Raw genomic sequence first — 21,336 nt, 5'->3', positions numbered from 1 at the left:
TGCGGCCTATACACCCATCTTGGTTTGAGACCCCTGGGTTATGGTATAACTATTTATTTTAGTTTTTCTTTCATAAATCAATAGCATACATGAATATAAGTAACTGGAATATCTCTTATCAGACAGATTTGCTTCTTTCTCTATTAGAATTGATCAGTCATTTTTAGTGATTTGTGGACCGGGACTGGCGGGTTTTGAAAACCAGTTGCGGGCCGAATACCGGTCCCCATATAAGTCTATGGGGACCAGAATCCGGCAATTAAAAATTATACCAGAAGGGGTAAGAGGGTAGGAGCAAGCGTGCTGAACTTACCGAGGCTTTGTCACAGCTGTACACTGCTTCCAGGCTTCCCATTTCCCTTCCTGAGCCACGCATTAGGTTCATTGCATATGCACTGCTTTCACCGCCCATCGACGTCTGGGATTGATTGCGGTTAGACACACCTTCACCCTGTGTGACAGCGTGTCTGACACTTCCATTCACATGCACTGTGTGCGGGTCTATCATAGAGTTAAAATAAAGTATTTGGCATGGGGTTCTCCCATATTATGATACCCAGCGCAGATAAAGCATACGGCTGCAGCCCCTAGCCGTGCGCTTATCTTGGCTGTGTATCAAAATAAGAGGAACAGCATGTGACTTTTAAAAACAAAAAAAATAAGTAATTAAAAAAAAAAACCGACCTGAGGTCCCCCCCAATTTTGATACCCAGCCATGATAAAGCCCAAAATCTGGGGGGCTGGTATTCTCAGGCTGGGGAGACCCAAGCTTATTGAGCAGTCCCTCAGCCTAAAAATAATAACCTGCAGCACCATAGCTGACACGAAGTCCTAGATGAGTAATGGGGAGGGTCAAATGAGACCAGCCCCAAGCTGTCGAGCTTTGTCATGACTGGGTATCAAAATTGGGGGGGGACCGCATTCTGTTTTTAAAATTCTTTATTTACATAATTTAAAAAAAAAAGTCGCATTCGGTTCCTTCTTTTTTGATAAGCTGGGGGCTGCAGCCTTTAGCCGTATGCTTTATCTGTGCTGGGGTATCATAATACAGGGAGACCCTACACCAAATATTTATTTTTTTATTTTTACTGTATGATATAGACCTGCAGAGAGACGCTGTCACACTGGCTGGGGGCGTTTCTGACTACAATCAATCATATGCCAGTGGGTGGGGAAAGCAGTGCATGTGCAAGAGCTTAATGTGCGGCCCCAAAAGTGAATGGGCGCCTGCGCGAGCAGTGTACAGCCTCGCCGGTGACTCGTTAAGAATGAAGCAAGCGCTTCATACTTTTTTCTTTTTTTTTTTTTTTTTATTTTATTTGCTGGATCCAGGTCAATACCTGGAATCCCGGCACTCGGGTACGTTTGAAACTGTGCAGATCCAGACTCTTACAGTTTCAGGTCCGCCCATCACTAGTCACTATTAGTGATGTGCAGACCCAAACGGTGATTGAACTGAATCCACGCGGTTTCAAACTTACCCGAGTGCTGGACCCGGGCCCAAGATTCCGGGTGTTTGATCCGGATCTGGCAACTTGGGAAATTAAAGATGAGAATGAAGCAAGCACTTCAAACTTACCGAGGGAAACGGCGAGGCTATACACTGCTCCTCACTTCAGGGTTCGCTCATTACCTTCATTGCATATGCACTGCTTTCCCCGGCCATCCTAGCGTCTGTGATTGGCTGCAGCTGCCCGTAATTGTCGCATCCATTAGCTGCGACCGCCCTGGTGCGATGCAAATCAGGGTAATAGGTGTTAATGATAGCACATAGCTGTAACAAAGCACAGAATTAATGACGGGTGGAGGTCTGAGACCCTGATCACTAATCCTATAAGTAAAAATAAACACAAACATTGAGAAAAATCCTTTATTTGAAATAAAATACAGTACCCTCTTTATTAACCTTAAAAAGTTGACCCTTGAAGTTCTGCCGTAATCCACGTGATGTCCCTCGGACAGTCCTGGCTTTGCTACATCCGACCCTGGAGAGACCGAAAACATGTCCGATCTCTCCAGGCTCCGGGAAACACTGACAAGGGGAACTCGGCTGGCAGTAGTGACGTCATTCAGTTCTCCACAGATCATACCCGGGTTCTCACAGTATGACCTCAGGTGACCTGAAGCCTCTGGCTTAAAGTGCGTGGCCCCGGAAGAGAACGCGTGGCCTGGAATCAGCGTGCTGGTGACTTGGTAAGTACAGCGTGCATGCTCCTACATTTGTAATCGCCGGATTCTGGTCCCCATAGACTTATATGGGAATTGGAATCCGGCACGGAACCGGATTTTAAAAACCAGATAACCAGGATCGGCAGGTCAGTGTTATCTGGGAGTCTGCTCATCGCTAGTCATTATCAAAATTCTCAGTTCTGAGGCAAAATCTGTATTCAGAGAAGACTTTCCCATTACTGAGAGGAGGAGATGGCAGCTGTTACTTATAAGGTTCTATGATAATGGGAGGAGCTAGAGACTGAGGTCCACCCCTCCTTCCTTTTCTATCTTCATAGAATCTCATCAGCACCATCTGCCATCTCCTATCTCAGTAACAGGAAAGTCTTCAATGAATACAGATTTTACCTCAGAACTGAGAATTTTGATAATCAATTCTGGCAGATTTGTCTGATAAGACATATTACAAAGTTGCTTGTTTCCTTATGTACTATTGATTTAGGCAATAATAATTAAAACTACAGTTATGCTTTAAGCGCCACCAGGGACCAATTCTCATGGGTGACTAATTGGAAAGGCTGGTCCACGGTTTTGGTACTGTTAGCGAGTTTGAAAAAAGATAGATTGCTCCCAGGAAAGGAAACAAAATAATACACTTCTAGATATACCTTTTAATGCCTAACGAAACTGAACAACTAAGTTGTGTTTCAAAGCATGCTTTTCAGATTACTTGGGTCTCGTCAACAGGCATGGTATATCTAGCCAAACCATAATAAATATCCATTTATTATGGAATGTTTCTGCTCTTTCGTTTTTTTTGTGTTTCTTCAGATGCATTGTTACACCATTCCTGCTTTGTAAAATGTGTATTAAGGATGTGGGTGTGCAACTACTGAGTGCCTCAAATTTAACCAAACATGGAAAAAATTATGCTGTTCACTTTGAATGAATGATGCACTGGTGGTAGTTAGCACAACAAAAGACAGTCCAATAAAATGCTTTAGAAGATAGAAAAAGTGACACCGGCTATATTCATAGGCCAGAAGACGCACAGAGCAGCATGAAACATCCTTCGCCTACATGCACCAGCTTCCTCCCGCATGTATCATTTCTTATTATGGTGGCTCAGCGGTTAGCACTGCAGTCTTGCAGCAGTGGAGTCCTGGGTTCAAATCCCACCAAAGACATCATCTGCAAGGAGTTTGCATATTCTCCTCGTGTTTGCGTGGGTTTCCTCTGGGTATTTCAGTTTCCTCCCACACTCCAAAGACATACTGATGTGGACATTGGATTGTGAGTCACAATGAGGACAGTGTTTCTGATGTATGTAAAGTGCTGCGGTATTAATGGCGCTATATAAGTGAATAAATATAAGCTTTGCAACATCATTTAATTTTTTTTTGTTTACTATTATCGGTTATTGTTAATGGCGGTTTTATGTAATTTAAATAAACCTTTATGGCTCCTTTTGTCAAATTTACGAAACTGCCACAACACAACAAAACAGTCTCTATACTTTTAATATCCTCCTTTCTTCCGCTGTTTCCTTTCTATGTCAGTTACGCACCCAGTTTTCTTCTTCACCAAAATGACCATTGCTGAATGCTGTGGAAAGCTTATCTCCCTATTTGTACCCTCATCAATGCTTTGTGAAATGGTGAGGCATTGGGTATGGTGACTATATAGATTAGATCATTTAATGTTGGGTCTGGAGAGTCGTCATAAAAACAATTCAACCAGAAGTTCTGATGTCAGCTCTAGGCCTGCTACTTAAATAAGAAAATCCTTCAAGTGACATAAAAGCTTGTAAACCTTAGTTTAATGGGTTTTTTTTTAATTTAATTTACAGTCCTTCATGCGCTGCATTCCTGGGGTTGGTCTCTACTTCAGCACGCTATATTTCCTGAAACAGCATATTTTATCGGAGCCAGATCTCAGCCCCCTAAAGTCGGTTGTTTTGGGTGCAGGATCCAGGACACTGACAGGAGTTTGTATGCTACCATTTACAGTAGTAAAAACGCGATATGAGGTACGTCTAAACTCATGAGTGTATTTACAATGTATATAATTGGAATATTTTATTATAAGGCCATAAATCAATTGTGTTAGCAAAAATTAATTGCAGTAAATTGTGTGTAAATAGTTGCATGACTAGTGTGCTCTACATCCCCCTAACTACCCTACTTCCTTAACTGTCCCGACGCTGCAATTTTCCATTTTTGAGCTTTTATTTTTTTTTGCTTCACCTTTTTTACAACATGCATAGGTTTTTACATTTTTTTTTTTATTCACTTTAAATGGCTGTATGTGAGCTTGTTTCTTGCAGGACAAGTTGTACTTTTGAATGATAATGTTCTAAGTGGAGAGGAATTTGCTGGGGAAAAAAAAAACCCCAATGCAATTCTACAATTGTTTTTTGGGTTTTGTTTTTACAGGAGCTCACCATTTTTCAGGACTTCAAATACAGGTCTGCAAAAAATATCTTTAAATTCACTGCACACCACCCATGCAGCTTTTTAATGTATTTTGGAATCCCATTTTTACATACCACCTCCACCATGGGTTTTTCAGCAGTAGTGTAATTTTCTGTACTGGATATGCCTCAGATCAATCGTGGAAATTTACACAACAAGCACAAACTCATATAAACCTACACATGGTATATGTATATAATCAATCTGCAATCTCTGGCATGGGTAGAGCGGATGAGGAGTGTGTTTCTGCAAGGTGTTTACAGTTTTGTTTTTTTCTACATTGTATTAGGCATACGTCTTTCAACACTAAGTGTGTCTGGCCACCTGGATACTGAACCCTTGTACCACCCATACTTTGTCCACCAAAGCACACACTTATAACTGTCTCTTTGTCAGATATGTTAGTCGATGGGTTAACTGGGCCATCATTGAGTGAGTAGAGTGCTCATGGCAGAGAAAGCCTACTACCCTTTATCCAGGCCTTCCTCTGACAGCTGGCTCCCTCCGTCTCATACTTTGTTCCTTGTTGAACCGCTTGTCCTTGTAGGGCAGCTGTGGGGAACCTTTTTTTTGCCGGGTGCCATTTGGAAATTTATACCATAATTTGGGTGCCGCACAAAATTATCAACTTCAAAATTACCCTGCTATGTTTGGTAAAAAATTTAACTCACTGTGGTGGTTGGAGCTTCTTCTTTTTGGTGCGGCTGTGATATTAGGCAGTATTGATCTTGCTACTTCTCACAACTGCTTTTCCAGGTTTGAGTCGGCTTGGACTCCTGTGTATTCATCAAAGGAGGGGAGGCATGTACATCACAGGAGGGGCTGTGGGCAGATACATCACAGCGGAGTGCTGGGAGGAATATACATCACTGGGAAGGCTGGGAGGCATAGACATAAAAAAAGGACACTGAAGACATACATCACTGGGAAGGGCTGTGAGGAATATGCATCACTAGGAAAGCTGTGGGGCATAGACTTCACTGGGGGGGTACATATGTCACTCGGGTGCACAGACATCACTGGGGGTATATACATCATTGGTGGTGAGCACAGACATAGCTGAGGGGCACAAACATTGCTGGGGCTATATATTTCTCTGCGGGGCACATACATAACTGGGAAAGGCTAGTATTAATATACATCACTAGAAAAGCAGTGGGGCATAGACGAGCCTGGGCGGTACATACATCACTGGGGGCACAAACAGTGCTGGAGGTATATACATAGCTGGGGGGCCACATACGGCCATGGGGGATGCAAGGGCCGCCGCTCCTTTTCTGTGGGTTGGGAGTACCTCTCATATCTAGCTCGCCCACAAAGTACGGCTTCACTTTGGCATTGGTCAACGTGAGGTTGTAATCCTTCAGTGCAGGAATTGCAGTGTAAGGCTATGTGCGCACGTTGCGTATTTACATGCAGTTATGCTGCGATCTGCACCGGAGCGTAACTGAATGCGTCCTGCGTCCCCAGCATAATCTATAAACATTATGCAGGAGGCGTCAGCACGTGGTGTCTTAGAGCTTAGAGCAGCCCGAAGCGCGTGTTCTAAGAAGTGACATGTCACTTCTTTCCTGCTCTCTGCCTGCAGCTACTGCTATGTCTATGGGAGGGGCTGCAGTCAGAGCGCATGAAATCGGCTTTTTTTTTTTCTTCATTATGGACGTGTGCTGTTCAAATCACTGCAGAAATTTCTGCAGTGACAGTACGCAACGTGCGCACATAGCCTTAGTTTGCATACGGCGTTTAAAGGGCCAGCAGCCAGCAAGACACGGATGCAGCCTCAGCACTGCATTCCCTGAGAATCTGCCCAGGGACTCCAAAAAGTCATTGCCAGCTTGGAGGTTCCTCACTCCTGCTTTTAGGGATTTAAGAACATCAGGAGTGATAGGTGTCACTGAGGACCTTGTCTGCATTGGTAAAATACTTAACTCTAGGCCAATTTGCTGCTTTCTTGTCGGCTGCATCTGTGCTAGCATTTCCTTTTGGCTCCATCCGTGTCAACTCAAGTGTGAGGTTTTTTTATGTTCCTTCTGCCAGGCTTACTTGATAACAGGACAGCCTCCATCCAGGCTCGTACGCACTCTGCAGTCTTTATAGGTTTCTCATGTGACATGAGGAAAGCTCTGCCATCTATATACACATTTATCCATCTTTGCCGCTCTACACGCTACAGTGATTGAGTATTTCTATATCTGCCTCCTATACTAATAGGAGAGTAGGGAGTGGTTCGACTTATTACCTCATGTAATGTGACGTCAGCATATCGGGTGTAGAATCTACCAGCATCTTGGTTTCTGGGTCCATCTACAAAAAAAACCCTTTAGAATCTGCATTAGCAATGGGCTTGTCTGAGACATGCTGAAATGTAATCATGAGATGTATATATGTCTGACGTGCCCTCTGTTAGAGAAGAAAAGAAAAATAAAGAGAACTTAAAATAGGTCACTATCCACATATTTCCACCCTTTTTGAATCCAGTATCCAAAGCATAGCTGGATTCAAAGCTGTGCACTACTTGAGTTCTAAATTTGGGGCATAAGATAGTCACATTGTGTCTAGATTATAATTAACATGATATTTATGGTGGTCTCAGTTAACTGTAACTATGTAATGGAGAACCATTTCTGTGGCCTTTTCAACGATTGCTTGAACCACCGAAATGGCTCTGACACAAGAAATGCACACAGCACGGTGGCTCAGTGGTTAGCACTGCAGTCTTGCAGCACTGGGGTCCTGGGTTCAAATTCTGCTAAGGACAACATCTGCAAGGAGTTTGAATGTTCTCCCCGTGTTTGCGTGGGTTTCTTCCCACACTTCAAAAATATACTGATAGGGAATTTAGATTGTGAGCCCCAATGGAGACAGTATTGCTGATGTGTGTAAAGCGTTGTGGAATTAATATCGCTATATAAATGAATAAATATTATCTGATGACAGGTCCAGAGTACCTGTATAATATACTACAGGTCTGTGCTGTAAATCTTGTTTTTGTGCCAATTTACGCTTCTGTATTGTAATTTTTCTTTCCTGTGTGAGACTACCCTATCCTGACAGAAATATAGTTTCTCTGCTGAGAAATACAAAAGGAAAATAAATGACTACTGACATAAGATGTGATCAAGACAAAAATCCATAAATTAACAACCTCCGATATGTTGGAGTTAGAGCTGATCGAACGGCCAAAAATCCGGTACCGGCGGATCACTGCCAGATTTTAAAAAGAGACTGATCCGCTCCGGAATCCGGTGACCTTATAAGTCAATGGGGACCGGAATCCAGAGGTTAAAAATGTTTGTGGAGGGGATAGGGGGTAGGAGCGAGCGCGGCTTACTCACCGAGGCTCTGTCATGGCGGCACACTCATTCCGGATCACGCTATTGCCTTCCGGAGCCGACAGTACAATATTCATTGTTTTCCCCGCCCACCGGTGCGTGTAATTGGTTGCAGCTAGACGCGCCCCCACAATCGGCAGCACAGATATAGCTCGCGGCTGCAGCCCCAGCTGCTGTCTGGCTGTATCTGTGCTGCGTATCCAGTTACTCATGCGAGGCTTTGCCATTTGATGCCATGGCAGACTCACGCGAGTCCCTCGCATGTGATTCTGGTGAAATCGCATGCATCTTTTTTTTTTTTTATTTAAATAAATAATTTAAAAAAAAAATAACGTGCGGTTCCCCCTTATTTTCTTCCCCAGCCAAGACAACGCCGGCTGGGAGCTGGTATTCCAGCCCGCAGCCACCCAGTATTGCCGTATCTATTAGATGTGACAATCCCGGTGCGATACCGGCTCTTCCCGGTGGCGTGATGCGGTGCCAATCGGGGTAATGACAGGTTAATAGCAGCGCACATCTGCTACCAAACCCTAGGTTGTGATGGCACAGGCGTCTATCAGATACCTGCATCATACAAACATGTAAGTGAATATAAATAAACAAGACACAGAGAAAAAAAAATTATTTGAAATAAAATACAAACACCCCCTCCTTCACCACTTTATTAACCCCCAACACCCTGCAGCTCCAACGTAATCCACAAGAGGTCCCACACCGCTTCAGCTCTGTTACATCTAAATATCAGAGAGAGGCACGACCGACCGCTCTCTGTGAGCTCCAGAGAATGAATGAGCTGCACATTGAGCGGTGACGTCACTCAGGTCATTTGCGGTCACAGCTGGAGGTTCCCACGGTACTTCATCTGTGATCGCAGGTAACTTGACCTTAGGTGGAGGTCACTGAGTTCACAGACCTGCATCTCCTAGCAGAAAAAAAGCAGTTTTTTTTGGCCAAGAGATGCAGATTTTGTGCTGAAATTTTTACACCATATTCCTGCATCCAAACTACACCTCCTGGCAAAAAAACACGGTGTTTTGACGCTTTTTTTCTTGGCACGATTTTTGTCGCGGTTATTTTGACGCGATTGTTTGCTAGGAGGTGCACATGTGGTGCTGAAATCGTCTGCACCAGATATCCGCACCAAATTTCCACCTGCTGGCAGGATTTTTTTTTTCTTTTTACAGCCTACCGTTCTCTGAAAAAGAGCATGCATGTACCTAGAAACACATGCACGCTCCTGTCAGAAGTGTGTGGCTGTGCTGCGATGTCAGACTCGCGGGAGTCCCTCGTATGCGGCTTTTTTTATATTAAATAAAAAATTTAAAAAAAAAGAAAAGACGTGCGGTCCCCCCAGTTTTCATCCCCAGCCATGATAATGCCGGCTGGGGGCTGGTATATTCTCAGCCCGCAGCCGCCCGGTATTGCCGCATCTATTAGATGTGACAATTTGGTGCATTACCAGCTCTTCTCGATTGCCCTGGTGCGGTGGCCATCGGGGTAATAGCAGGGGTTAATAACACAGCTGCTACTAAACCCTAGGTTTGTGATGGCACAGGCATCTATCAGATACCTGCATCACACAAACCTGTAAAAGTATTGAATGTTCTCAGTGAGAGGAACAAAATTATAATCTTGTGATACCTTTTAATGGCTAACTAAAATAAAATAAAGTGATGTTACAAAGCAAGCTTTCGAGACATCTCAGGTCCCTTCATCAGGCATGATATGACAAAATATCTGAAGAAGCACAAATATATGCACAAACAGAGCAGAGGGATGGCATAATAAAAGACATTTAAATAAACAAACACTGAGCTTAGAAAGTGAATCCTTAATTAGCTTTGATTGTGGTGTGAGAGTTTTATTGTCCCAATATCCATGTAGGATCAGAGGTCTGGTCAGTCTCTGGAATGACTCCTCAGATTTTGTAATGGGCCATGAATCCTCCTGACAGATTGAGTCCTGTGTCCACAGAGTTAAACATTGTGATGAATTTGTATTCCCAGACCCTGCGATGGCTCTGTGATTTGAAGTTGCCTTTTAATATGACAACTTTCATATGGTTTATGTTGTGTCCTGAAGCGCAGAAATGTTTGGCCACAGGTAAATGGATTTTTTTTGTCTGTAATTGTGTGGCGGTGAGATCTCATCCTTGCTCTCAGTCTCTGTCCTGTTTCTCCAACATAGAGGCCCCCAATAGGACATATAGTGCACAGGATTAAGTACACCACGTTGGAAGAGGAACATGTGAATGTCCTAAGAATTTTATAGTCCTTCTGTGTGTTAGGGATCTGTATCCGGTCTTTGGTCTCTACAGGAGTGCAGGTTTTTCAGCTCTTTACATTGCAAGCATAAGTTCCTCTTGGTGTGTATGAGAGCATAGAACTTCAGATCATGATTAGAGTTGAGCGATGTTCGAGATTCGCCAATTTCATGTTCGAGTGATTTTGGGGGTGCTCGAGATCGAACTCGAGCTTTTTGCTAAAAGCTCGACAGTTCGAGTTAGGTTCGATAACTGTTCTATTACCAAAAACGTGGCTTTTCACAGTAAGGCTATGTGCACACGTTGCTATCTGCATGTGTCCTGCGTCCCCAGCAAAATCCCTCTCCCTTTCCTACTCACCGATCACGGGCGTCTCGCTGCACAGCTGTCACAAATCTGCGGCGTCTTTTCCTCTTTAGAAAATGGCTGCCGCTTCATTAGTCAATTAGTTATTCTGTGCTTTCCCCGCCCACCGGCGCCTATGATTGGTGGCAGTCAGACACGTCCCCAAGCTGAGTGGCAGTTGTCTCACTGCAACCAATGACAGCCGCCAGCGGGCGGGTCTATATCGTGCAGTAAAATAAAAAAAAAAAATGCGGTTCCCCCATATTTAATACCAGCCTGGATAAAGCCACACGGCTGGAGGCTGGTATTGTCAGAATGGAGAGATCCACGTTATCGGGAGCCCACTACCCTAACAAAATCACCCAGCAGCCGCCCAGAATTGCCGCATCCATTAGTTGCGACTGTCCTGCGGGACTCTACCCAGCTCATCCCGAATTGCCCTGGTGCTGTGGCAATTGGGGTAATAATGAGTTTAATCATGCCAGGCGTCTCCCCGAGTCACCTTTCATGATTAAACTGAAAGTTAAAGTAAAGAAACACACACCGCGAAAAATCCTGTATTTGGAACAAAAGACATAAAACAACCCTGGTTCACCCCTTTATTAATCACAAAAATACCCCTCCAGGTCCGACGTAATCCACACGACATTGTCATCTCTGCTCCCTCAAGATGTAGTGGCAGCGTAGCAATGAAATGACTCGTGGTTAGCAGAGACTTCAGTCAGCAATCCAGACTAGAAAATCTGCCTATGTATTTTGTTAGTGGCTATAGACTAGTGGATAAAGCGCCCACCTAAGAAGCATAAGGTCGGGAGTTCTGGTCCTGGTAAAGAATTTAATTTTTTTATTTATTTATAATTTTAAATTATAATTATCTATTTATAAAGTGAAAGTAAATAAACACACCGTGAAAAATCCTTTATTTGGAATAAAAGACAAAAAAACAGTTTCACCATTTTATTAAAATCCTCCAATACCCCTCCAGGTCCGACGTAATCCACACGACACTGTCATCTCTGCTCCCTCAAGATGTAGCAGCACCGTAGAACACCGTCGCGCTGTATCAGGTCCACGTGACATAGCAATGGTGTCAGCAGAGACTTCAGTCTGCCGATGTTTTTCAATACAGGCAATAGCCTAGTGGATAGCGAGATCGCCTATGAAGAATAGGGTCGTGAGTTCTAATCCCGGTGAAGGTTGTTTTTGTTTTGTTTTTTTTTTTTTTTTTTATTTTAAATTAATTAATGATTATTCTGTATAATTAATTATGCAATATTAATATTTTAATTATGCACAGAGGGGAGTAGCCGGAAATCATCTATCAAGGTCTGTGTCTTTCCCCATCTATGTTTGTCTGTCTCTCTGGTTGTCTTTTCTTTCTTTCTTTCTTTCTTTCTTTCTTTCTTTCTTTCTCTCTCTCCCTCTTTTCTCTCTCCCTCTTTTCTCTCTCCCTCTTTTCGCTCTCCCTCTTTTCTCTCTCCCTCTTTTCTCTCTCCCTCTTTTCTCTCTCCCTCTTTTCTCTCTCCCTCTTTTCTCTCTCCCTCTTTTCGCTCTCCCTCTTTTCGCTCTCCCTCTTTTCGCTCTCCCTCTTTTCGCTCTCCCTCTTTTCGCTCTCCCTCTTTTCGCTCTCCCTCTTTTCGCTCTCCCTCTTTTCGCTCTCCCTCTTTTCGCTCTCCCTCTTTTCTCTCTCCCTCTTTTCTCTCTCCCTCTTTTCTCTCTCCCTCTTTTCTCTCTCCCTCTTTTCTCTCTCCCTCTTTTCTCTCTCCCTCTTTTCTCTCTCCCTCTTTTCTCTCTCCCTCTTTTCTCTCTCCCTCTTTTCTCTCTCCCTCTTTTCTCTCTCCCTCTTTTCTCTCTCCCTCTTTTCTCTCTCCCTCTTTTCTCTCTCCCTCTTTTCTCTCTCCCTCTTTTCTCTCTCCCTCTTTTCTCTCTCCCTCTTTTCTCTCTCCCTTTCTCTCCCTTTCTCTCCCTTTCTCTCCCTTAGAGAGAGAGAGAGAGAGAGAGATAGATAGTGCCAACACTGTGACCTGGAGGCCCTGGAGGATCAAACCCACTTCCTGCTACACTGCAGCAAGTACTCAGCAGTGAGGGACACTCACTTCAGGGGAGACTCCCATCTCTTCCCGGATTTCGGCTCCATGAAGGAGGAAGAGAAAATATATATCCTGCTGGGGGAAGAAGAGAGCGCAGTGGAGATAGCAGCGCGGTATGTGAGCGAATGTCATAGACTTCGAGAAAGAGAACTATGATAAGTCATGGACTTCCATAGCCCCCCATCCCAGATGTGGCCCCCCAGTCCCCACCCTGGATATGCCCCATCCACCGTTACCACAGTCCCCACCGTGGATATGCCCCATCATAAGCCACAGACTTCCATAGCCCCCATCCTAGAAGTGCCCCCCACAGTCCCCACCCTGGATGTGCCCCATCCATCCTTCCTACAGTCCCCACCCACCATCCCCACAGCCCCAGTCCCTAATGTACACTTGGTTTGGCAAAACTAATTTGTATTTGGTCCTGACAAAAAAGCTTATTTGATTTGATAGAGAGAGAGAGATAGAGATAGATACAGAGAGAGAGATAGAGATAGATACAGAGAGAGATAGATACAGAGAGATACAGAGAGAGAGGGAGAGATGGAGAGAGAGAGGGAGAGATGGGGAGAGAGAGAGAGAGATGGAGAGAGAGATGGATAGAGAGAGAGAGATGGATAGAGAGAGAGAGAGAGAGATGGATAGAGAGAGATGGATAGAGATGGATAGATAGAGTACACTTGCTTTGGCAAAACTAGTTTGTACTTGGTCCTGCCAATAAAGCTTATTTGATTTGATAGAGATTATATATATATATATATATGTATATATATATATATAATAATATAGAGAGAGAGAGAGAATCAGAGAGAGAGAGATAGGTAGAGAGATATATAATTATATTATATCAGTAAATACACACCAGGATGGGGACATATATACCAGAATGTGCCCAGGAGGGGAGTATGTTGGTAATAAAAGGAGGACCCCAGGGTGGGGACGTATATACCAGGAGTGGCCCAGGAAGGGGGCAGAAACCAGAAAGAGGACATGCAGGGGTTGGACAAAATGGAAACACCTGGAAACATCAAAAAAAGTTAGTATACTATGGTGTAGGTCCACCTTTTGCGGCGATTACAGCCTCAATTCTCCGAGATATGGATTCATAAAAGGTGTGAATTGTTTCCAAAGGAATTTTAGCCCATTCTGTAGTTAAAAGACCCTCCAGTTCTTTGATCGATGATGGTGGCAGAAATCTATGTCTAACTTGAATCTCTAAAATCAACCCTAAATGCTCAATAATGTTGAGGTCTGGTGATTGTGGGGGCCAGAACCAGAACCATTATCACAGAACCTCCGCCATGTTTTACGGTTGGGAGAAGGCAGTCTGGATGGAATGCTTCTTTTGGCTGTCTCCAAACGTACACTCGGCTGGAGGTTGGAAATAGGGTAAACGATGATTCGTCTGAAAATATCACGTTTTCACTGCTCGAGGGACCAATTCTGGAGGTTTCTACAGCACTCTAAAAGCTTGGACACATTTGTCATTGAGAGCATTGGTTTTCTAAGTGCAGCTCTTCCGTGGAATCCAGATTTCTGCAGCTCCCGACGAACAGTTTTCGTGGATCTATGTTCTGTAGGTGTTCATTGAGCTTAGCAGTGATTTTCGGAGCCGTGGTCTTGCGATGCTCTCACAATTCGCTTTAGAATCCGACTGTCTCTCTCAGTCAACTTAGACTTTCGGCCGGACCTGTGCTTTGCTGCGGACGTTTTTCCTTCTCTTTCAAATGCAGTCATTACTTTTTAGACAGTACCTTTTGAGACGCCAAGCATTCGGGCACTTTCTGTTACACTGGCGCCTGCCATACGAGCACCAACAATTTGGCCTCTTTGAAAATCCGAAAGGTCTGCCATTAGTATCAGGTTCTCATCAATGTTCTTACAATTCTGCAAAACAAACAGTTAATTTACATACACATATCACATAACACAAATAATCAACTATAAAACATTAGCATATGTCACGGTTTGCATGTTTATAACATGTTCGAAGATTATGATGCCAAAACGTTAGGTGTTTCCATTATTTTGTCCAACCCCTGTATATAGCAGGAAAAGGACAAATAAACAAGGAAGGGGACATATTTACCACGAAGGGGGACCTATACACCAGGAAAGGGACAAAAAACAGGATGGGGACATATATACCAGAATGTGCTTAGGAATTGGATATATTTACTGAGGGGGTCCCAGGATGGGACATATATACGAGGATGGGGGCAAATATACCAGGAGGAGGACATATATACCAGGAAAGGGACAAATAAACAAGGATGGGGACATATATAGTGACGTCTATACCAGTAGGGGTACATATATACCAGGATGGGGATATATATACAAGGAAGGGGACATACATACCAGGAGGAGAACACATATACCAGGAGTCGTCCAGGATGGGGCTTATACCAGGAGGTTGAAAACCTACCCTCTCGACTCTTAATGCCACATTACCTTTGCAGTGAGGCTCTACAGTCAGGTATTGTGTTTTGAAATTATAATATTTTTCATCGGACACTGCCTTGTTTATATACTTATTGTACATTATAATATCAGTACCCTGATACTTCATTGGGGAGTAGCACAGAATTCTTTTTCTCTTTTGTCAATCATGTTTTTAACTTATGTTTTTGTCAGCCTTACAGTGTGTGTACGACAGGATATTAGACACCAGAAAGCAACATTTTTCTGTTGGCTAAGGCCCCGCCCCCTATATTCACATGGGTATGACCTCAGCACAGCTCCTTCTAGTCAAAAAGTAAATCTATTCTATAATAGAATTAGCATAAATAACGGGGGGAAGGAATAACTATGAAACCCCACCCCATCTATTATCTGATCCAAAAAGCTGCTGTTACTCAACAAGCTTTTAATTTGACAAAGTTTACTTTCTTGGATTGTAAAACCTATATATCCGAGCTGACAACTAAAGGTATGTATAGAATCAGGCTGGCACTGGCTTTAGGTTATATAGTAAAATCCTGCTGATTGGTGCATTTTAACCATTACAATTGCTATATTGTTAAGTTATAGTAAACCAGCGCAAAATATTCAAAAAGTGATCCAAGGGCGTGTAGAAAAAAAAATGGTACCACTAAAAATGTCACTTGGTCATGCAAAGAATGCGGCCCCCCAAATAATTTTTTTTTTTGTATGTGCGGCCCATATACCTATGCCAGTTTGAGATCCCTGATCTACAGTGCCTACAAGTAGTATTCAACCCCCTGCAGATTTAGCAGGTTTGATAAGATGCAAATAAGTTAGAGCCTGCAAACTTCAAACAAGAGCAGGATTTATAAACAGAAGCATAAATCTTACAAACCAACAAGTTATGTTGCTCAGTTAAATTTTAATAAATTTTCAACATAAAAGTGTGGGTCAATTATTATTCAACCCCTAGGTTTAATATTCTGTGGAATAACCCTTGTTTGCAATTACAGCTAATAATCGTCTTTTATAAGACCTGATCAGGCCGGCACAGGTCTCTGGAGTTATCTTGGCCCACTCCTCCATGCAGATCTTCTCCAAGTTATCTATGTTTTTTGGGTGTCTCATGTGGACTTTAATCTTGAGCTCCTTCCACAAGTTTTCAATTGGGTTAAGGTCAGGAGACTGACTAGGCCACTGCAACACCTTGATTTTTTCCCTCTTGAACCAGGCCTTGGTTTTCTTGGCTGTGTTCTTTGGATCGTTGTCTTGTTGGAAGATGAAATGACGACCCATCTTAAGATCCTTGATGGAGGAGCGGAGGTTCTTGGCCAAAATCTCCAGGTAGGCCGTGCTATCCATCTTCCCATGGATGCGGACCAGATGGCCAGGCCCCTTAGCTGAGAAACAGCCCCACAGCATGATGCTGCCACCACCATGCTTGACTGTAGGGATGGTATTCTTGGGGTCTTATGCAGTGCCATCCAGTCTCCAAACGTCACGTGTGTGGTTGGCACCAAAGATCTCGATCTTGGTCTCATCAGACCAGAGAACCTTGAACCAGTCTGTCTCAGAGTCCTCCAAGTGATCATGAGCAAACTGTAGACGAGCCTTGACATGACTCTTTGAAAGTAAAGGTACCTTACGGGCTCGTCTGGAACGGAGACCATTGCGGTGGAGTACGTTACTTATGGTATTGACTGAAACCAATGTCCCCACTGCCATGAGATCTTCCCGGAGCCCCTTCCTTGTTGTCCTTGGGTTAGCCTTGACTCTTCGGACAAGCCTGGCCTCGGCAAGGGTGGAAACTTTCAAAGGCTGTCCAGGCCGTGGAAGGCTAACAGTAGTTCCATAAGCCTTCCACTTCCGGATGATGCTCCCAACAGTGGAGACAGGTAGGCCCAACTCTTTGGAAAGGGTTTTGTACCCCTTGCCAGCCTTGTGACCCTCCACGATCTTGTCTCTGATGGCCTTGGAATGCTCCTTTGTCTTTCCCATGTTGACCAAGTATGAGTGCTGTTCACAAGTTTGGGGAGGGTCTTAATTAGTCAGAAAAGGCTGGAAAAAGAGATAATTAATCCAAACATGTGAACCTCATTGTTCTTTGTGCCTGAAATACTTCTTAATACTTTAGGGGAACCCAACAGAATTCTGGTGGATTGAGGGGTTGAATAATAAATGACACTCTAAATAAACTTTTCACAATTTAAAAAAAAAGAAATAACATTCTTTTTTGCTGCAGTACATTTCACACTTCCAGGCTGATCTACAGTCCAAATGTTACAATGCCAAGTTAATTCCGAATGTGTAAACCTGCTAAATCTGCAGGGGGTTGAATACTACTTGTAGGCACTGTACTACATATGGTGAAACACACAGGAGATGAGAAAGGAGGGAGTGAGCCAAAATACAATTTGCATACAATCAAAAGCTAGATAGATGAATGGATAGATACAGAAATAGAAAACGTGCATATATAATGTCCCACCCCCCCTGCATATTGTAAACTTACACCTTTTAGTACCTTTCATGTGGCACTAAAGGGTGTTTAGACTTTTTTTTTTTAACCCCAAATTCATTATTTTACAAAAAAAAAAAACACAACGTAGGGTCCCCCTTATATTTGTTACCCTTATATTTGTTAGCCAGCTAAGGTGAAGCAGACAACTGCAGACTGCAGCTGGCAGCTTTACCTTGGCTGGTGATCCAAAATAGAGGGCACCCCTTGCTGTTATTTTAAACTATTTAAAATTAAATAATTTAAATAAAAAACGTGGGGTCCCCCCAAATTGCATCACCAGCCAAGGTAAAGGGGACAGCTGTGGTCTGGTATTCTCAGTCTTGGGAGGCCCATGAATATGGGACCCTCCCCATCCTAAAAATAGAAGCCTGCAGTTGCCCCAAAAGTGTCACATCCATTAGATGTGGAAATCTTGGTGCTTAGACTCTGCTCTTCCCGTTGCTCTGGTGTGGTGACAAACTGGGTAATAAGGTTGATGTCAGCTGACATCAAGCCTTGGTATTATAATGGGTGGAAGTCTATCAGATACCATTATTAATTCAGTAGTTGAACAAAGAAAAATAAGTTTTATTTGGACAAACACCCCCCTGACTACATCCCTGACTACATTGATCTTTGATTTATGCCTTGTTGAATGATCCGTGGATCAGTCAGTTCATTGGTGAACATGAATGGAAAATGCCTGTTTAATATCTCAAACTCTCTCAATGTCCTCTATGATAATCTTATCTATGAAGGTGCTGATATAATCGTTTTTTGTTTTTGTTTTTTTTTTTTTTTTTTTATGCCCTTTGTAAACTTTTATATTGTCTTATTTATCCATAGTGGTGTCTTTTTATTTCTGGACATTTAATTACCAGAAGGTATAAGATTTCTACAGGATTCCAGTAATATATTTTTATACCTGTCCCATTTATGTTTGGTATCCACATGTATCGTGACATTATCACAGTCTACACAATTTTTTTTCTTCCTTTAATGTGTTGAAATCCGCTTTCCTAAAATTCCAGGAATTTGCATTTAATCTTTGAAATGTTTTATTCAATATTATATTGAAACTTTCCATATTATGGTTGCTGCATCCCAAATTCTCCCAGACCTGTAAACCTGAAATTGCATTAGGTCTAGTTGACAGGACCAAATCCAGCAAATTAACTGTCCTGGATCGTTCGTGAGTTAATTGTTTTAAACTGTGGATAACACTTGCAGCTTTTAGCACAACCAGAATATTCTGTGTCCCATTCAAGGCCTGCACAGTTGAAATCCACTATAAGGACCTTAATTATGATTTGTTGCAGCATTTCATCCTCTACCTGTTCATTAATATAAGGAAGCTTATAGCAAAATGTGATTACCAGCTTTCCATTATTGTGCTTCCCATGTATATTTACCCATACCTACCCATACTGATTTGTTCGGGTCCTTGAGGACTGGAGTTTAGGAAACAGTAGTGTAAAGTATTGAATTACAGTGCATACTAGCCATTGAGTTAACACCCCCTCAATATTTCTTGCAGAGCGGTAAATATCAGTATAGTGGTGTGTTTCCGGCTCTGGGGAACATATACAGAACTGAGGGTGTTCGTGGTCTTTTCAGCGGACTGTCTGCAACCATGCTACGAGATGCTCCTTTTTCAGGCATATACCTGATGTTTTATACACAAGCCAAGAGGTTCACCCAGCCTTGTAAGTAGACTTTTTTTTATTTCTTCAGGTCAAACTAAGAATAGTATACTTTACAAAAATATCTGGACTATGGTACTTAGAAGACAAATCAAATGAAGCTTTCCAAAACTATTTACTTAAAGGGAATCTTGTCACCCCTTTGACCTTTTTAAACTGTTTCTATGGGCATACAGTTCAGTATATAAAAAAACCACGGTATCGGCCGCGCTGCCCAGACTGGAGATGGATGTTGGTGATATAAAGTTCTTTTATTAATATTATAAAGCCACAACGCGTTTCGGGGGCACGTCCTCCCCCCTTCCTCAGGTAGCAGAGAATCAACATACTATTAGATCTATATAAGCGGAGGCATTTACAATAATTGGATTAAAAAACAGTCTATAAATCTGCGATAAAAAAACATATGTTCAACGGCTAGAGAGGACTCAAAATGCCCCATAATATTAATAAAAGAACTTTATATCACCAACATCCATCTCCAGTCTGGGCAGCGCGGCCAATACCGTGGTTTTTTTATATACTGAGCTGAAGTTTACCTCTCCCGTTGGGAGCTCACGGGGCTGCTGCAGCCAGATCAGGAGGTTGCTATCACCACGGACGCTGTAATACGGGGCTGGTTCTACACAGTCACCGGGATCACGGGACCATCCGGTTTGGAGGAGGAGTCGCTGTCCGCAGCTGGTCCAACGGCTTTGCTCTGCACGTGTCCCTGGACCGTACTAGCGGCTACACAGGCGAGGACTCCTGCGGGACTGACAGGACAGGATCCCGGCGGCAAGGAACGGTGAGCATCGAAACACCCGTCAGCATCTTTAACAGTGTTGTACCTGCTGTACAACACTATCAGGTGAGTGTACAAAAAGACACTTTCATCATTTGTTTTTACGGTTCCACACAGGAGCGCCCGCTCTCCCCTTTTATCTATGGGCATACAGATAATAGGATGCTGAAAATAGTCTTACCTGTATGCCTCATAGCAGATGCTTTCTTGTTGCAAAATCATCTTTTATCACTTTGTTAATGAGGTCTTCCAAACCACTTGGCGTTTACTGCCCACAAGCCAGCCCTGCCTCTTCGATTCATTATTGATATCTCCTCTTAGCAGCGTCTCAGTATCCCTGTAACGTTTGTTTCCCGATATGAAATCCTGGGCCTGCACGGTAAATGCTCTTTCCTCATTCTATTGTCTTCCACCCTCCGAAGGTGATTGGCTTCATTAATTGTTCTGCGCAGGTGCTGGGGAGTCACTGCTACTTACTATCTAGTGATTCCCTGTAAGGTTATGTTAACAGAACGTTTTCTCGTCTGGTATTTTCCTGCAGCAAAGCCTCATCTTTTGCCAGGTAATATCCTGCAGTTTTTGCTACATTTTTTTATGCCGAGGTTTTGCAAAGAATTCACATGCTCATACTTTCAAAAACAGAGCAAAAACCGAGGTGGTTGGCAAACGGAAAAAATGCAGGTGTTTTGTGTATTTGTGTATGTGCGAGCATGCATGTGATTTCTGGAATCACAGGCTGTGCTGAGACTGTGAAGGTAGATTTATTTTTATTTTTATTAGCATGGAGCTATAGATATAGATAGTAACTGTCTCTCTCCTACATATTATAGATCTATCTCGGGCAACATTGGGTACCACAGCTATATAATATATATGTATGTATATGTGTGTATATAGATAGAGATATATATATATATATATATATATATATATATATATATATAATGTATATATATATATATATAATGTATATATTTTATGTATATGTATGTCGATGTGGTTACTTGCTAATCCCAACCCCTCTGTGCCATTACAACGTGCGGCTCCACCCCCTTCCCATTATCACATGTAGCTCTGCCCCCCTGCCCATAATCACACGTGGCTCCGCCCCCCCCGCTCATTACCACGTGGCTCCACCCCCCCGCTCATTAAATGCGGCTCCGCCCCCCGTATATTACACACACACACACACACACACACACACACACACACACACACACACAGCTGTTACATCCACACTCTAAATCCC

At 43.0% G+C, this 21,336-nt stretch overlaps 1 protein-coding gene across 1 annotated transcript in view; it reads left to right on the top strand.

The window, feature by feature from the left end:
* SLC25A38 (solute carrier family 25 member 38) overlaps nt 1-21,336 on the top strand; it is a 154,319-nt gene that overhangs the window by 67,493 nt on the left and 65,490 nt on the right. Inside the window, exons 2-3 of the mRNA XM_075321974.1 lie at nt 4,019-4,198; nt 19,138-19,306. Of these exons, the coding sequence (XP_075178089.1) occupies nt 4,025-4,198; nt 19,138-19,306 (343 nt within the window). The 5' untranslated portion in view covers nt 4,019-4,024. The remainder of the gene's footprint in view (nt 1-4,018; nt 4,199-19,137; nt 19,307-21,336) is intronic.

Source organism: Anomaloglossus baeobatrachus, chromosome 8 (genome assembly GCF_048569485.1).
Source record: "Anomaloglossus baeobatrachus isolate aAnoBae1 chromosome 8, aAnoBae1.hap1, whole genome shotgun sequence".
In the NCBI taxonomy this organism is placed as follows: Eukaryota; Metazoa; Chordata; class Amphibia; order Anura; family Aromobatidae; genus Anomaloglossus; species Anomaloglossus baeobatrachus.
Note: the sequence above shows the minus strand (reverse complement) of the source record. Positions and strands in the feature narration are given on the sequence as shown.